We start from the raw sequence: 19,591 nt of genomic DNA, 5'->3' as shown, positions 1-19,591 counted from the left end.
ATGGAGAAGCACAGCAGCCTGTGTGATCATGAGGTGTCGAAAGGATTAGGTATCAGGAATCAAAAACCAAAAAAGTCATATTGTGAATGAAGGGGAGTGCAGAGTGGATACCCAATGCCCATCTGTAGGCAACTGGACATCCCATTACAGAAGAGTTGTGGGTAGTAGACGAGCCAGTCAGGGTGCAGTATAGCAGTGATGAAACATACAACTTTCCCCTAGTTCTTTAATGCTTCTTCCCACCCCCTCGGCCCCTGTCCACTATCATGATCCCAATTCTACCTTACAAATCTGGCTAGATCAGAGGATGTACACGGGTACAGATAAGAACTAGAAACACAGGGAATCCAGGACAGATTAACCCCCAGGACCAATAATGAGAGTAGTGATACCAGAAGGGGTTAGGGGTAGGTGGGGTAGAAAGGGGTAACCGATCACAAGGATCTACATATAACCTCCTCCCTGGGGGGCAGACAACAGAAAAGTGGGTGAGGGGAGACGTTGGACAGTGTAAGATATGACAAAATAATTTATAAATTATCAAGGGTTCATGAGGTAGGGGGCAGGGAGGGAGGGGGAAAATGCGGAGCTGATACCAAGGGTTCAAGTAGAAAGAAAATGTGTTGAGACAGATGATGGCAACAAATGTGTTTGACCCAATGGATGTATGGATGGATTGTGATAAGAGTTGTACAAATCCCCAATAAAATGATTTTAAATAAATGAATAATTTTTTAAAAAGAAACACCCATGTACATGTGTGTGCAGTAGAATGTGATATAAATATATTCTAACTCTGGATCAGCCATCTGCTCTAGATGAAACTGTTACAAACTATCCAAATATCTAAATACTACTAGAAAATCCTACTTAAACTATTTATGAGACAGACCAACATTAAAGCAAATCTTGCAAGGTAGGGATTGGACAGAGTTAGGATTGGGTTGAATTATGACATACTAGTTTGGAATTGAGAGTCTTGAAGTAAGTCTTGCTGAGCAAGCTGTTGGACTTGGTAAATAAGCTGTTTTAGCTGGTTTATTGTCTGCTTAGAGGCAAGGATAGCAAGACTTTGTCTTACGTACTTTGGACATAATGTCAGGAGAGGCTAGTCCCTTAGAAGAACATCATGTTTAGTAGAGGAACAGCGAAAAAGATGTATGCTATGGATTGACGCAGTGGCTGCAACAATGGGCTCAAGCAGAGAAGTAATTGTGAGATGGTGCAGGACGAACTACTCTTTCTAGATTATTTCCTGCCACAAGCTTTTGCCAAGTTATTATTTTTTATCTTAGTAGTTTTAAACACGAAAATAAGACATTTTCACCAGATTTTTTCCCTAAGGAAACTTCTTTAGGAATATGGCAGCCTGAAATCTCACAGACATACCCTGGCAATGGCAAATATATATGCTGAGCCTTGAAACAACTTGGAGAAATCCTGAAACCAGTGAAGGTCAGGAAACGTAGAAGGCAAGACTGTGATTCTCTGCCATTGTTAGACCACTTCTACACATTGGGAGTGTTCTCGGGTCAGAAGTGCATTTCTTAAATTGCCTCTGTGGTATAAGGAAGACCAGACTTTCAAAGGCTGAACACTTCACGGGGTTACTAATGACACTGGACTAAATCCTAGGAGCAAGATAGTTAGTTTTTGATCTGCCTGTTTACCTGAAACAAATTCCGAATTCAGTATATTAGTTTCACCTAGACAACATGGTTCCTAGACTGGAAAGGACCATTTGAACATTAGTGATCTGATAATAAAAAAATATAGTGTCTTTATACTAACAGAATCATCCAGTAACTAAGTACAAAACACAAACCTATTACTGTTGAGGCCATTCTGAATGATAGTGACTCTGTAGGACAGATTAGAACTGCCTCACAGGGTTTTCCAAAGCTATAATCTTTATAGAAGGAGCCCTGGTGGTTTAGTGGATTATGTGTTGGGCTGCTCCCCACAAGGTCAGCAGTTTGAAACCACCAGTCACTCCATGGGAGAAAGAAGAGACTTTCTACTTCTGTAAAGAGTCACAGTCTCAAAAAAACCCATGAGATAGTTGTACCCTGTCCTATAATGTTGCAACGAGTGGAATTAACTCTAGGGCAGTTAGTGTAAGTTTAATCTTTTGTTTGTTTTTGAGTTTAATCTTTACAGAAGCAGATAGTCACATCTTTCTTCCAACGAGCAGGTAATGGGTTCAAACAAACAGCTAGCAGTCTTAACTACTACCCATCAGGGCTCCTTAGCAACTTAAATAGACAGGAGCAGTCCGTCTGATAACTTAGCTCTGTTAGACTATTTAGCCATTTTAAATTTCACTTAAGTAAATACTTAATAGATATTGTTGGATGGAAGGGTAAGCTGATAATTAGCTTTCTAAGAAAATTTTATAAGGGAATCTTTGCACTCCTTTCATTTTGAAGTGAGAAGCTATAGAGGAAACATAATTTCATGTTTAACATAAAGCTCTATGGAGTTAAATTCCAGTCCAAGAACTAGGAAATGCACAGATTGCTGCTGGTCTTGCACTGTTCTACGTATTCTTCAAACCATGAAACAGCCTAGATGGTGAAGTTTTCCACATTATAAATAAATAAATAAATAAAGCCTTATACGTGCTAAGTGTAAATGTTTCAATTTACCTTTCTAGGATGAAATGAATATTCTTTTTCAGGTTTTTAATTTTAATTTTTATTTCTTTTAAAAGCTATGTCCATTTCTTAGACACTATGCATGTTGTAATCAATCCAGTATTTCAGGATCTCTGAGCCCTGGTGTTGTAGTGGTTGAAGTGTGCAGCTGGTAACCAAAAGTTAGGAGTTCAAAGCTGTCAATTACTTCATGGCAGTCCACTTCCGTAATGACTTCCAACCTTGGAAAGTTTATGGGGCAGTTCTACTCTGTACCATAGGGTAGTTGTTAGTCAGAATCAACTCAATGGCAGTGAATTGGGATTTTGTTGTTGTTGCTGGCTGATTAGTGAAAAGATTGCTTGATAGTATCTTTGCAAGGCTGTTTTATCAGAAGATCGTGAGCTTCTAATTATCTTGTTTTCCAGGAGAAGGTAATCTGCCCCACCTGTGGTACAGGGAACCCTGGTCACCTGAGTTACTGTGTGACCTGTGACGGGGGCCTGCCTTCATCACAAAAGGTAGGTTGACTGGCTATGCCAACCCCTTATTTGATGGATGCTACATATTCAGTAAGAGTCCTGGTGGCATAGTGGTGGACTGTAAATTGAACTGCTAACCACAGAGTTATCAGTTTTAATCCACCTGATGCTCCTCAGGAGAAAGAAATCGAATTTGGGGTGAGAAAGTCTGAGGGTGATGATAGACAAACTAGCCATGGTTAACTGTAAACAATATTGTGTATGTGGAGAGGACTTTATTTATGGATGCAAAATGTTTTCCAAGTCATTTCCTCAAGGATATTCAATCAATGTGACAATATCGTACAATTTTGTTTAGGAATTTTCATATAAGTCTACTGCAAGTTTCTAAATTTCATGCTATTCGATTTTAGCTGTACATTATATTTTAATTTAGATAAATTTTATTGACATAATTTATCTACCATACAGTTCAATGTTTTGAAAATATTAAGAGTTGTGCAGTCATCACTATAATCAATTTTAGAAAATTTTCTTCATTTTTGTTATTATTCATTCTTATTAGTTACCCATTTTCCCCAACCTCCCATTTTTGGATTATTTTTACTGTTGCCCTAGTGATTATAATATATATCTTTAACTTTTACCATATCTGGAAAGTATAGAAATCTTGCAATTATATAGATTCAGAACCTTCTTCCTCATGTTTAATGTTGTAGTTGTTATATGTATTATATGTAAATACATACAGTATAAACTCTACAAGACAGGTTTCTAATGTCTGCTTTAGATATTTATGTGGTTTAGAAAGCATTGAAAAGGAAATAAGGGAAAGGATAGCCACTCATTTGCCTTTATCCTGTCCAAATCATAGTTTTCCAAGAATCTGAGTTTCCTTTGCTTTTTTCTCTTCATATACAGAAGGACTCCCCTTGCACTATTCTAACAGTGCAGATTTGCTTGCACTGAATTATGTCGGCTTTCTTCCATCTATAAACAGTTTCATCTTCATTCTCAAGGAATATTTTTGATGGAAACATAATTATAGGTTGATAGTTCCTTTCTTTTCATGAATAACTTCAAAAATGTGTCACTCATTTCTTGCCCGCATAGCCTCCGGTCAGCAATCAGATGTTAATCAGATTGATAGTGCCCTGTGTGTGGTGTGGCACTTGTCTCCTACTCCCCTTAAGGACTTGCTTTTTATCATTGGTTTACACAATTTGTACTCTATGTAAACTTTTCCATGCTTATTCTGATTAGTGCTTATTTAAACATAATGTAACCTTAGTTTCCTGTCTTATCTAATTTGGGATTATTCAGCCAAATATAAGGACAACATTTATTAACTCTTAAAAGAGATGACAGCATAAAGACATAGACATCATTTGGATGAATGAGACCATTAGCATGAGGTCACACAGTTAAGACACTAGTTAAACAAGGCATGGACCAAAGCAAACTATTACAAATTTATGATTGGTGGCAGACCAATACATCACAGTTAGAGGTGGGACTACAGAAGCAACAATAAGGCCATTGGATTATATTAGATAGAAGTTTACAAGATTGGTCCAGGACTTTTCAATGAAGGCAGTCGGGGCACGACTAAGAGGGCACAATTTGTGACTGTGTGACCCCCAGTACTGTCGCGCAAGGGCACACCCAGGCAAGCCATTAAGAGACTGCTGCTCCCTGAACTGGCTGGATTAGGGTGGGAAAAAATCCACTTTCTTTTTTAATTTATTTTTAAAAAACAATTTATTAGGGGCTCATACAACTCTTATCACAGTCCATACATATACATACATCAATTGTATAAAGCACATCTGTACATTCTTTGCCCTAATCATTTTCTTTTTTTTCTCCTCTTTTCTTTTTTTACAAAAATCCACTTTCTAATGCACTCTACATGAGGGCAAAATTTGCTACTGCCTGGGTTAATGATCAGAAGGAATTCAGTGAAGGACTTAATCTTCAAAGAGATTTTCAGTTTTCACAGAGGTTTGTTTTTGTTGTGTTAGGAACTGTCCGGCCCTTGCTGACTCAAAGCCACCCTATGCACCACAGAAAGCCGCCGTGCCACCCTCACAGTTGTCCGCACGTTTGAGCACACCGTTGCAGTAGCCGTGTCGGTTCTGGAATTCACATTCCTCTCAAGGCTATCCACAGTGGGTTACGATCCACACAGTCAAATACCTGTGCACAGGAAAACATCTTCTTGGTACTCTGCTTTCAACCTAAATCCATCTGACTTCAGCAATTACATCCCTTGTTCCAGAACCTCTTTTAAATCCAGCCTGAACCTTGGCAGCTTCCTGTCAATATACTGCTACAAGCTTTTTTGGATGATCTCCAGAAAAATTTTACTTGCATATGATATTAATGGTATTATTCTATATTGCAACGCAAGGCTTGAATTTTTCTTAAGTTCTTTCAATATAAGATATGCTGAGTGTGTTTATCCTTTCTGGTTGACCATCTGTAGGTCTTTGTATATTTCATTCTACTATTTTGTCTTTTGCAGCTGTCCTTTGAAATTTTCTGTTTAGCTTTTTGAGTTGATCATTTCTTCCATTGGCCTTAGCTTCTCTATAATTAAGAGCAAGTTTACGAGTCTCTTCTGACAGCCCTTCTACAGTCAGTCCCTGGCCTGGTTTTAGCTGCTGATTTTCACGATCGTCTCTTCCCACAGGTGTAGTCCATTTTATTTCTGTGTATTCCACCTGCAGAAGTCCACCTGTGTACTCGCCATCTGTGTTACTGAGCAAATATATTTGTGATGAAGAAGTTGTTGGTCTTGCAAAATTCTGTCATGAGATCTCCAACTTTCTATCATCAATGCCATATTTTCCAACTACTGTTTCTTCCTTTGTTTCCAACTTTTACATTCCAAATTACTGATGACTGCATTTTTTTCTTTTTTTAATAACTGCATCTTGAATGCATTTTTAAATCAATTTCAGACTGAATACATTGGTAGAATTTTTCGATTTCTGCATCACTAGCTTTAGTGCTTGGTGCGTACATTTGAATAATAGTTGTGGATAGATATAATCCTATTACAGTCAGCATTGTACTTCAAGATAGATCTTGAAATGCCCTCTTTGAGGATGAATGGAATACCATCTCTCTTGAATTTATCATTCACAGCATTGTAAACCATATGACTGTCTGAATAAAAATAGCCTATTTCAGTCCATTTCAGCTCACTAATGCTAGAATATCAATCTTTAGCTGAGACCTGTTCACTGTGGGTGACCCTGTTGGTATTTAACCAGGGGCCCTGGTAGCATGGGTTAAAGCACTGGGCTGCTTACCTCAAAGTCAGCAGTTGGAGACCACAAGCTGCTGTTACATGTTTTTCTGTGTTTTGGTATATGAAACCCAGGATTGATGACCCTATAGGGACAGCAAGTAGAATAAGGCATGGGGGATACAAGGGTGGTGTATAAAAGGGAGATAATGTTAAGGAGTCCAGGAAGAAAAATGTTTGGAAACTGATTGTGGTAGCAATTATACAATTCTGCTTGACATGATTGAACATGGTATGATATGATAAATGTATTAACTCCCAATTATTAATAATAATAATAGTTAACACTCTCCTGCCGCTGAGAGCATCAAGGGCACACAGCCAGCCCAGATCAGCACCAGTGCATGTGTAATCCATATTGAAACTATGATTTTTCTATACCTTTGAATGAAGCTTCCCCAAAAAATTAAGAAGAAAAATAAGAGGTTTTAGTCTGGACTGGAGTCTATAAATTCATTTCTAGAATGCTTGAAGAAAATGAAAAATATAAACAGACTGAATTCTCTACAATTATCTAGTGAAAATTCCCATTATTCAGGATGAATCTTACCTTCTGCTGAATTCATCTTTGTATGGATCTGTTTGTCAAAGAAAGATTATGAAGAATTTAAAGATGGACAAGTGAATTGCAATTTTTTAATAATCTTGTTGTGCTTTGTTATAATTAGAACTTTCATAGTAGATGATAAAAACTACCTGTATATATAATATTATGGTATTTCTCTTTGAGTTAATAAGAACTTTAGGTAAGTATTATGCTATTTTAAAAATTAATACCTATTGTACCTCATTCAAAACTAATCTTAACCAAACAAGCCAGGAATATAAAGTAAAATAGATAAATAAATGTACTATATTTTTTAAAGCAACTAATCTTATATGAAAATTTAAATGAACATAACACAATTGTATTAAAATTGCCAACTTTCCCTTTCATTTGAGCCTGCCATAATTGCTTTATTAATCTTGCCTTTAGTGTGCAGTTGCTCTAAATTAAACTTGGATTCACTTGAATTAAAAAAAGAGTTAACAATCTCAGAAACTCACAGGGGCAGTTCTGCCCTGCCCTAGAGGGTCAGTATAAAGTCAACATCAACTTGATTGCAATTAATAGTTTCCAGGATCACAGCAACATGCTAGCCACCACAGTAAAATAAACTGACAGACAAGTGGTGGATTATCATCTATTGCTTCCCACAAATGGGGTGCTCAGAATTTATGGCCTAATGAATATCTTTGTTTTGTTTAGCACCATTAATATCAATGGAGTAAAATAACATTTCTTTCTAGAAAGCAATGTATCAAAAAAAACCTACATAAGCAGTAGATTCATTTAAATGAAAGACCTGAAGATTTATATCTAGGGGTCTACATCAGAAACTGTAGTTAAGTGATGGACTAAATTAAAATGCAACATCTGAAGCAAATTTTGCAAATGATTTTACCATTCATTGACTCCTAGGGGTATCCTTCTAGTTGCATAGAAATAGGGTAAGGGTAAGTGTTATCAAATCATGTTCTTTTTTCGTGTGTGTGTGTGTGTGTGTGTGTGTGTGTGTGTGTTGGGGGCTAATGTGGCCTCTTTAGATAGATGTTTTAGACAAGAGTCCTGAAGTAAACAGGAAACTTACTATCATCACAATTTTATTTATCTATTTATTTTTAAAAATCATTTTATTGGTGGCTCTTACAGCTCATAACATTCCTTACATCATTTATATCAAGCATATTTGTACATATTTTGCCATCATCATTTTCTAAACATTTATTTTCTAAATGAGCCCTTGGTATTAGTGCTTCTTTTTCCCTCCCATCCCCCTCATGACCCTTTGATAAATTTTAAATTATTACTGTTTTCATATCTTTACCCTCATTTCTGTTGTTCATTCCTGTGGGGTGGGAATTATGCATCAATCATTTTCATCAGTTCATCCCAGTTTTAGAGATAGGAAAAAAATATTAGAACATCCTGGGATAGAAAAATAAACGTCAATTGGAAAATCTTAGGAATTCAGCTCTCCACATCTTTATTTACTAATATTTGTTTAATAAAGCAACACTGGACTTGCTAATTTTGCTATTAAAGACACTGAGGACTATCAGGATATGTGGGGCACTCATTTCATTGAGTTTCTGCAAAGGAATACGTGTTCCTGGGACACATTTATTAATTGGTGAAGTCCAACATACTTTCACTCCTTTAGGCAAAAAACTATATTCCTGGGGCTTTCATTTACTTGGCGTTTTGTTCTTTTGGGATTTGAAGGGGGATTGGAGAATAGAATATTGATCTTGCTTGTAAATATTATTTTGTTCCCCAGTTGGCATGCAGTGGAGGTAAGTCCCGTCTACCATTTACGCAGAAAGCACAAAACTTTTCTTGTTCCAAATGTGGAAGGCCAAACCACCAGGAGGCTTACTTCTGCGACTGGTGTGAAACCAAGGTGAGTGTTTTACACCTGATCTTCTTTGGTCCTGAGCATCTGACTACTATCCTAGAGCAATCCAGACCCTCTCCTGTGGCCTTGAAGTTTCCGAGACTTTGGTAGTGACACTTATTTACCTAAGGTTATGAAGATAGTGAATTTTCTTTGAGAATGATCTGTCATAACTTCTGATTTGCATTTCTTCCAAGTTGAACCTTTTTACCCATTCCTTCAGTGTTGGCATTTCTTCTTTTAAGAACTGGTTGCATACTTATTTTTTTTTTTAAAGTATTTTTTTTTAATCATTAGGGCCTCATACAACTCAAATCACAATCCATACATACATCAATTGTGTAAAGCACATTTGTACATTCATTGCCCTCATCATTCTCATTACATTTTCTTTTCTTTTTTTAAATAAATCATTTTATTGGGGCTCTCACAACTTTTTAAAAAGTATTTATTCATCTAAGAAAATTTCATACAAAGAATACAAAAGGGTCTACAGCAGTGGTTCTCAACTTTTCTAATGCTACGACCCTTTAATACAGTTCCTCGTGGTGTGGTGACCCCCAACCATAAAATTATTTTGTTGTTACTTCATAACTGTAATTTTGCTACTGTTATGAATCAGCAACCCCTGTGAAAGGGTTGTTTGAATTCCAAAGAGGCCACGACCCACAGGTTGAGAACCGCTGGTGTACAGTGAAGGGTTAGTCCTTCACATCCCAGTTCCGCATTTCTCTTCCCAGAAATAATCACTCTTATGTGGTCTTTGTGGGGGTCTTTCAGGTAATCAATACATTTGTAAGTAAACTGGGAACTTAATAGGAACACTGATCCAATTATTTTTATCAATCAATATTTTGTTTAAAAACTACCTACAGACTTTATAATGTTCCATTGCCTGGATGTGCTATGACATACCTACATCATTCTCTATTTCTGGAAATTTAGGGTTTTTTCTGGGATAAAAATCTTGCATTAAATGAGTGCATAGAATGATTTTAAATATATCCATACTTCTTTGTGTACTTGCCCATATGTAATTTCTAGAAGTTGGATTGGCTATGTCAGAATGTATGAGCATGTTATATTTACAACTAAAGACTGTATGAAGGAACTTCAAAAAGATTATGGAAAAAGAGAATTAAAAGATAGAACCTTTCCATGAAATTTTTGAAGCCCCTTGTAGGGTATGAGAAAAATACAATTATATGGGGATATATTAATATTATTCATATATTTCCTATATTCTAGCCTGGCATTTCTGCGTGCTGCTCTATTTGCCCTAAATGTGGAGCTAGTAATTCTCCATCTGCTCGATTTTGTGGCTCCTGTGGTATTTATGTGGAATCCTTGGGAAGACTAAGCTTGGAAAATAGCCTGGCTTCAACTACTGGAGGACCCTGCCCTTCCTCTAAGGTGAGGTCTCTACCCTAGTGAAAACTAGTGCCCTGCTGGTACAGATAGGAACTGGAAACACAGGGAATCCAGGACAGAGAATCACCAGATACTGGAAGGGTGGGGTAGAAAGGGGGAACCGATTACAAGGAACTACATATAACTTCCTCCCTGGGGGACGGACTACAGAAAAATGGGTGAAGGGAGATGTCGGGCAGTGTAAGACATGAAAAAATAATAATAATTTATAAATTATCAAGGGTTCATGAGGAAGGGGGGAATGGGGAGAGAGGGCAAACAATGAGGAACTGATACCAAGGGCTCAAGCAGAAAGAAAATGTTTTGAAAATGATGATGGCAACAAATGTACAAATGTGCTTGATACAGTGGATGTATGTATGGATTGTGATAAGAGCTGTATGAGCCCCCAATAAAATGATTTAAAAAAACAGTGCCCTGGAAGGGAATATCACCCTGAATTTATATACTTTATCATCCCAGGTTTGGGGCTCCCATATGAAAGAAAGCCAGACATTTAAATATTTGTTTGGGCAAAACAAAATAAAAACTCAAAAGAAATTGAAACATATGGTTTATTCCCAGCAATTACTCTATATGCATTTCGGGAAATCATCCTGAATTAAAAAAAAATGGGTTCCAAGTGAGTTAGTTACAATGAAACTTAGAAGACGTTCAACAATTGGCTAATCTGAAAATGGTCAATTGAGTCCTTCTGGCTCCTTTTACTAAGATCAGCTGATACCAGTTTACTAGGCAGTCTGGCTTCACTGCTAAAAATTTGGCCCTCCATCACTTGCAAGGAGCTATGTGGTGTTGTGGATTAAATGTCAGTCTGTTAACTAAGAAGTCGATGTTTTGAATCCATCAAGCACTGCAGGATAATGAGGTAGTCTGCTTCCATAAACATATACAACCCTGTGAAGGAAGCTCTCTGTCCTGTTGTAAGGTCACGATGAGTTGGAATCAACTAGAAAATGGGTGTTCATCTGTACCAACCAAATATAAATGACGGGAGCCCATTGTCTTTTTTATTAAGTCACAGAATAATGGTTTTGTTATTCGCTGCTCTCTTCAAGTTAGAAGAAACATGTTTAACTAGGCTGCAAAGTTGATTAGGAATTTAGGGTGAAAAGATCTGACCAGCAAAGCTGCAAGGCAGTATTATTTTGGGGTCAGATATGTTTTGTAAGATGTTTGTTATTATTTTTTCTCTGACATTTTTCACATGACTTTTTAATGAGATGTGTATGTAAGCTCAATCAGTTTAGGTTTAAGCACCCAAATGATTTCCACAGAAATTAAAGATCTGAGTATGTGTTTATCAGTAGAAGAAGTCTTCATTGTATTTCCAAAGCAATGGGCATAATGCTGTTTACGATAGATTGACTAAGTTTGCCAGCCAAGGGGAGGAAGCCGCTATTTGGCCTGACCTCTTAGATTTAAAAATAAAATTAATTTCCTGTTAAAAAAAAAGAATAGATTGAAAACACACGGACCAGAATGTACTCGTGAACTTCTTTTGTAGCATATTGAGAACTTTTCCCCATGCCCTGGTATACTTTAGTACCCGGGTATATAAGATTGCTTTTGTCGCTTATAGCAACTGTGTATAGTTAAAAGAAAATTTCACAAGGTTATTTTCAATACTTAGCACTAACCGGTCTCCTTAATATTTTATTAATTTTTCCAAGCTAGATATAAAGACTCTCAGGCTTCTTCTCATGGCTTAGAAAACATGCAAATGCACTCTAATGAAATGTGGACTTTGCCTTGGTGGTGCTGTTGAGTGAGTGTTGGACTGTTTAAACTTACAGTGTTAACAAGGTCAGTGGTTCAATCCCACCAGTCGTGCCATGAGGGAAAAGATGAGGCCGTCTGCTCCCATAAAGATTTACAAAGTCCCGAGAACGCCCTATTTGGATAGCTATGAGTCAGAAGTGACTCAATGGCAGTGGGATTCCCCCATCCTGGTTCTTTGAACAAACAACTGGGAGATACTTTTACCCCTAAACTCTACACATGTTACGTTTCCCCTAGTTCTTTAGGGAGGCAACTTGGGGTGGAGTGGGGATTCCCAAATTTTCTGCCACAGTGGATTTGTTACTTTTGTCCTGGGGATTTCTTAGGTTAACCGACATTTTCTGAGTAAGCTATAGACAACCTGATGATTTGATGCTTTTGTCTGGCACTGGGCTATATAGTCTGCCCTGGGATTAGTCTAGCCTACTTACCATGACTAGATTGGTCTGTTTAGTAGACAAGAAGGTGGGATGTGAAACCACTCAATAGGACTGAGTGAATTGCCGCCCACTGAGGGGATTGTTTGGTTGTGATTCTTCTGGGAGAGCAATAGCTTGAAATTTGACAAGTCGTTTGCTTATGTAAGGTCTAACCCTGTGGTCCTCCTTGAATGGCCCTGGCCTCCCCTCTGCTCCATTTGAAGCATAGAAAGTCAGCATCATGGACTTAGCCATGAGGCATCACACAAATGCAACATTCACTCAGCCAAACATTTGTTCAAAGCAAAAGTACTTTCTAAAAATAAATGGTCATTCTCCGCAGAACAGAGACCAGAGGTGTAACAAAACAAGGATTTTTATTCCATTCTAACAAATATATGTTAACTAAGGGGAGGAATAGTTAGCATTTTGTTGGGAACAGAAGGAATTTCTCAGAATTAGATTGCCTCCCCTTTTCAGCCCTTTATTTAGTCTTACTAGGATCTGTCATGGCTCTAGAGAGCAGTTCTCAACCTGGGGATCAAATGACCATTTCACAGCGGTCGCCCAATTCATAACAGTAGCAAAATGACAGTTATGAAGTAGCAACGAAAATAATTTTATGGTTGGGGGGTCACCACAACCTAAGGAACTGTATGAAAGGGTTGTGGCATTAGAAAGGTTGAGAACCACTGCTCTAGAGAGTGTATGATTTAGTGTGCTAATATAGTATGTTAAAAAAGCAAAATGTATCTCTAGGTCACCTGTGACCCCTACTACACATGCCCCAATTTCAGAAAGCCCCTCATCTCAGAGTTTCCTGCTCTATGATTTTAGCTCCTTTTTCTGATTGGTTAGACCCCAAGGGAAGTTTTTTCTGGATACAGCATAAGGCCCCATAATTTCCTGGCTCTGTCCCTAACAACCCCACAGAGGCACCAAGGGAACCTGACGTGCTTGGAGTAAGAGTGATTACAACTTGAGGCTTCTATAATATAAGCAAGGGCTTTAACCTTGAAGATAGCAAGAGTCTCAGAAGTGGCCTGGTGGCAGTTGGGGACAGTGGCTGCTGCTGTAATCAGAGCAGCTGAGCAAGCTATTATACTGGCTACGGAATGGAATATTTAGTTGGGAGACCATTGGCAGGGAGGTCAGAGACAGATGTGTGTGTGTGCAGCCTGGAGGAGACCTGTATGACTAAGGTCTGCTTGCTCTCACGGCCAAGAGTAGCTAATGAACTGTGTTAAAAGTTGCTGTACATTGAAGAAGGAGGGGGTGTACTCCCTACTTTATGGGGAGACTTCCAGATTTTGTCTGTGTGCTTCCTGATCTAGATCCCAAGTTCCTGTTACTCTCAAGTTGATTCTGATCCCATGTTGTAGCCTTTTATTTCCCTAATAACCCCTATCTGTTAGGATGATCGGTGAGTTTTGTGTGGCCATTGCAGTGGATTGTTGAACCCTGAAGAGAAGTAGAGAGTGGTGGGGGTGGGGGGCTGACTGTGTAAGAAAGGGTGAAGAAGCTGGAGAGTAGAGGTGTGTTTAAGCTCTGCCTCATAGGAACCAGCTTTTTGCTGATCCTCATTTTTCTCCCTCATGGATTTAGACAGTTCCTTATGTTCATATATTACATGCACTGAACACTTTGCATACATTTTTGAGAGTTTATTTCCTTCTTAATCCTTATTGAATGATTTCTAGATCTTGGGACTACTAAATTTTCTAGAAGAGAATCCTAAATCTTATTAACATTGGTTTACAAAGAATAAAATAAATAATTCATTAAAGTATATTTATTAATTTTTAAAATGTTTTCTGCCTTGCTTATAGCCTCGATCGGCCTGGCAATCCGTAAATGTCCTTCTGCAAAGATCTGATGCTGGGACTCAAAAGGATGTCGGTACACAGACTATTGGCCTATTCTACCCATCCAGCAAGCTACTGGCAAATAAGGAACTGGAACTGATGTCTCACAAAGAAAGGCAGGAGAAGATGAGTGACCATAAACCTCTCCTCACAGCCATCAGCCCAGGAAGAGGTGATGGAAGAGATGTGATTTCTTTGCATCTAACACAAAGCAAAGCCATTTTTACTTTCTTCTTCCTTTAAGGTTTTTTTCTTATTCTTTTTTTCTAAGTATTTTTTCTGTGCATGAATAATAGATGTTCTCTACATTTTAAAACTCTAATCCCATCATCTAAATCATAAAACTAATAGCATATACTCACTTTTTGTATTATGCTAGAATGTTATGAGTCTTTTAACATTATTGTCATCTGCCATATCTTTAAAAATGTTTCTTTTTTGTTGAGAATATACACAGCAGAACATATACCAATTCAACAGTTTCTATATGTATGTGTGTCATTATATCTTTTTAATTGTTCTTTTTCAAAACTTTTTGATGTGTGTGAATTTAAATTCAACAATTCACATACACTTGTTTAATTTCATTCAATGTACCATCGCTTGTCCCGCTTCTTCCCTGTGTTTCTGTATCCATTCTTTTCTCATCTTCTGAATTTTTTCCTTTGTATAAATCCTGCCCTTTTGGTCATAAGTAGCTGATCATTTTAACATGAGAGTGAATTTAAATTCAAAAGCCAGGGGTGACTAAGGGGTATAATCTTGTGAGTCCCATGAGACTCTCTGTCCAGTAAAACTGGTGATTTTCATAATTTTAAATTTTGTTCCATATTTTTCTCCCACTCTATCTAAGACCTTGTGATTCTTTTCAGAGCAGTTGGTAGTGGTAACTAGGCACTGTATAATTCTTCTAGTCTCTGGGTTGTGTACATTAATGTTTTCAGGATCCAATAGTTCACTGGATTGATTGTTTCCATATGTATTTTGAAATTATCACTTCTTTTTCCTTTTATAGGGAGAGACCAATAGTTACACCTTAGTTGTTCATGAGCTTGTCCAAGTGTAATGCAGAAATCATCTCTGTGAATTATACCAATTGACCTTGGTGTCCCTTGAGACTTTGGTCCTGAGTCCTTAAACCCAGTGATCCAGTCTTTCAATGTCTTTGGCTATGTCTACCTGAGTTTCTTAAGTTTGGTCCCTGTATGCTCTACTACATTCAGATATACAAGAGGGTACCCAAAAAAACCCGGAGCCACCTCCCCCCTCCCCGCAGCTATGTATTTACATTTTTTACAAAACAACCTATCACCTTTAAAGTTACAGTTAATACATTTGTCAAATCTGAAATTCCATTCTTGGAAACATTTTTCAAAGTCTTCTGTTTGGTTGGCTGACAGCACCTCCTCAGTTTATTCTTTACTTAAAAAAAATCATTTTATTGAAGGCACATACAGCTCTTATCACAATCCATATATGCACCCATTGTGTCAAGCACATTTGTGCGTTTGTTGGCATCATCATTCTCAAAACATTTTCTATTTGAGCCCTTGGAATCAGCTCCTCATTTCCCCCTCCCTCCCCAACCCTCCCTACCTCATGAACCTTTGATAATTTACAAATTATTATTTTTCATGTCTTACACTGTCCAATGTCTTACTTCACCCACTTTTCTGTTGTCCATCCCCCAGGGAGGGGGATATATGTAGATCCTTGTGATTGGTTCCCCTTTTCTACCCCACCTTCTCCTTACCCTCCTGGTATCTATTCTCATTATTGGCCCTTAGGGGTTTATCTGTTCTGGATTCCCTGTGTTTCCAGCTCTTCTCTGTACCAGTGTACATCCTCTGGTCTAGCTGGATTTTTAAGGTAGAACTGGGATCATAATTGTGGTGGGGAGGAAGCACTACAGAACTAGAAGTAAGTTATATGCTTCATCGTTGCTATACTGCACCCTGACTGGCTTGTCTCCCCTCTACAGCCCTTATGTAAGTTGATGTCCAGTTGCCTACAGATGGGCTTTGGGTCTCCACTCCACACTCATTCAAAATGATAAGATTTTTTGTTTTTTGATGCCTGATCCCTTCAAATAGGCTGGTGTGCTTCTTCCATGTGGGCTTTGTTGTTTCTCAGCTAGATGGCTGCTTATTTATCTTCAAACCTTTAAGACCTCAGACACTGTATCTTTTGGTAGCCAAGCACCATCAGCTTTCTTCACCACATTTGCTTATGCACCCACTTTGTCTTCAGTGATCATGTCGGGAAGGTGAGCATCATGGAATGCCAGTTTAATAGAATAAGGTGCTCTTGCATTGAGGGAGTACTTCAGTGGAGACACAATGTCCATCTGCTACCTTAATAGCAAACCTATAAATATATGCACAGTGATCTATTTCCCCATCCTAATATATAAATATATTTACATATGTAAATGCCTGTATTTAGACCTCTATAAATGCCCTTTTGCCTCTCAGTTCTTATCTCTCTTTCATTTTACTTTCCTCTTATCCTACGATCATGTTCAGCCTTCATTTGTGTTTCAGTAATTCCCTTGATCAAACCGTACCAGGCCTTGTACACACTCCTCACCATCAATTTTGGATCACTTGTTGTTCCCTTGTCCCTGAGTTTGTTAACACCCACTTCCTTTTCCCTGCCTCCCCCTTAGCCCCATTGTTTTCTCCTCCAGATTGTTTATCCCACCTAGCTCATTTAGATGGACCTGCAGAGATAATAATATGCATAAAAAACAAGACAGAGCAAAACAAAGCAACATAAAAACCCCCAACAACAACAAATACAAACAAAAAAGCAGAAAAACCTGTAAATAGTTCAAGTTCTGTTTGTTGATTTTTAGGAGTATTTTCTGGTTGAGTCTGATCAGGTGCCACACCCTGGCTCCAAAGTCTACTTTTGGTATTCCCTGGGGACATCTTGACAGTGGACATCTTGCTTGTAGTCACAAGGGCAAGACAGGGCAGTTATAACTGCAAAAAGCAGTGGTGACAGGTGCAGAGCCTCTAGGGTTGCCCCTCGGCCTTGTGGTGATAAGCAATGTAGCTTCCCTGCCAGGTAGAAGGAAACAAAGGCCAACAAGACGAATGACCACTAGGGAATCTCTTGGAGCCCTTATTCACCATGGCTCTGTCCCCTGTGCATGTCAGGTGGGGATGGGCTTGTATCAAAAGCGGTCAAAGAAATCTGGGAGTGGCCTCCTACTATTAGTTTTATTATCTTGGTAAAGACACCAGGGCAAGGCTGGCAGTGAGGCAGACATGTTTGCTGTCTGTTGTGTCTGCTTTCTTGAGACCTTTGGCCAAGAGGATCAGTAAAAGAGGACAGAGATGCATTGACAAACATTGGCTTGGTTGGGGAATTCCCGGCTTCCACATGCAGGTTCTGGTAAAGTCACATCTCCTGTGGCAGGATAAGCCTTTGGAATGGAGCAAACAGCTCAGTCTGCAGGAAAGCTGAGAACTGTGATTCACAAGCCCACTGCAGCCCCCAAGCTGCTGCTGCCACCTCCATGTCTGTCTCAAAGAATGTTTCTTTTCATGCTAAAATCCTTTCTTGTTTTTATAATAGTGACCTTATACAATATTTACTGTTTTGTGATTTAGTAATTTCACTCAGCCACAGTATCTTCCAAATCCATCAATGTCACAAGGTGTTTCACAGTTTCATCTTCATTCTTTGCAATGCATACATACTATCCCATTTTGTGTATGTAATAATGTTTATCCATTCTTCCGCTGATGGACATTTAGGTGGTTTCCATCTCTTTGTGATGATGAACATTGCTTCTGTGAACAGGCTTTGCATATATCTGTTTGTGTCGTGGCTCTTAGTTCTCTAGGATCTAGACTAAGTAGTGAGGTTGCTCGGGCATATGGTATTTTTATTCCCCACTCTTTGTGGAAGCACTCTATCACTTCCACAGTGATTGCACTTTATACTCCCACCAGCAGAGTGTCTAGGTTCCAGCCTTTACACCCTCACCAAAATTTGCTTTATTAATTTTTTTAACTTAACTATTACTGTAGGGTGAAGTGGTATCTGATTTTTAAAAAACATTTTATTAGGGACTCATACAACTCTTATCACAATCCATATATATAAATACATCAATTGTATAAAGCACATCTGTACATGCTTTGCCCTAATCATTTTCAAAGTATTTGCTCTCCACTTAAGCCCTTTGCATCAAGTCCTCTTTTTTCCCCTCCCTCCCGCTCCCTCCTCCCTCATGAGCCCTTGATAATTGATAAATTATTTGTCATAGGTATCTAATTTTTTTATATTGATTTATACCTTTGAATGGTTAAATTTTGTGAGCATTTATTTCTTCATGCATTTGTTAACCACCTCGATGTCTTCTTTGGTCAAGTATCTGTCTATATCCTGTATTTTAAAACTGGATTATTTGTCTCTTCTAAAGCTGTTGAGGGCTTCTATAAATTTTAGAGGTTAGTCTTTTGTCCAATATGCCATTGCCAAAAAATGTTTCCCCATCCCTTGGTTCTCTTTTTACCTCTTTAGTGAAGTGTCTTATTTTTAGTAAGTTCCAGTCATCTGGGCCCTCTTTAAATTGTTGAAATTAAAGGATGGTACTTTGAGGTCTAAGTTATACCTCACCCAGGACCTGGTATTTTCAGTTGCTTCATATGCATGTGAAAGTTGGACATTGTATAAGGAAGACCAAAGAAACATCGATTGATTTGAACTATGGTATTGGCGAAGAATATTAAAAATTACCAAAAGAAAAAAAGAATCTGTCTGGTAAGAAGTACAGCCAGACAGCTCTTTGGAAGCAAAGATAACAGGACTTCATCTTACATACTTTAGACAGGTTATCAGGAGAGACCAATCCCTGGAGAAGGACATCATTCTTGGTAAGGTAGAGGGACAGTTAAAAAGAGGAAGGCCCACAATTAGATGGATTGACACAGTGGCTGCAACAATCGGATCACACATAAGAACAATTGTGAGGATGGTGTGGGACCAGGTAGTGTTTTGTTCTGTTGTACATAAAGTTACTATGTGTTGGAACTGACTCAATGGCATTAACAACTGCAATAGTCATCTATTTTGTTTTCTGTGTATATTTTAAATTATGTTTGATGGTATATTTATGCCATATATTTTGACCACTGTTTGTCCCTATGTTTTCATTTATGAGATTTATAGATATAGGTTTTGCATTGAGGTCTGTGGACTATCTT

At 38.2% G+C, this 19,591-nt stretch overlaps 1 protein-coding gene and 1 pseudogene across 1 annotated transcript in view; one reads left to right on the top strand and one right to left on the bottom strand.

The window, feature by feature from the left end:
* DZANK1 (double zinc ribbon and ankyrin repeat domains 1) overlaps positions 1–19,591 on the top strand; it is a 99,701-nt gene that overhangs the window by 59,570 nt on the left and 20,540 nt on the right. Inside the window, exons 9-12 of the mRNA XM_075527978.1 lie at positions 3,065–3,157; positions 8,756–8,878; positions 10,121–10,285; positions 14,334–14,541. Coding sequence (XP_075384093.1) covers positions 3,065–3,157; positions 8,756–8,878; positions 10,121–10,285; positions 14,334–14,541 — 589 coding nt within the window. The remainder of the gene's footprint in view (positions 1–3,064; positions 3,158–8,755; positions 8,879–10,120; positions 10,286–14,333; positions 14,542–19,591) is intronic.
* LOC142422216 (phospholipid phosphatase 5 pseudogene) lies at positions 17,277–17,783 on the bottom strand (annotated as a pseudogene).

Source organism: Tenrec ecaudatus, chromosome 12 (assembly GCF_050624435.1).
Source record: "Tenrec ecaudatus isolate mTenEca1 chromosome 12, mTenEca1.hap1, whole genome shotgun sequence".
Classification (NCBI taxonomy): Eukaryota; Metazoa; Chordata; class Mammalia; order Afrosoricida; family Tenrecidae; genus Tenrec; species Tenrec ecaudatus.
Note: the sequence above shows the minus strand (reverse complement) of the source record. Positions and strands in the feature narration are given on the sequence as shown.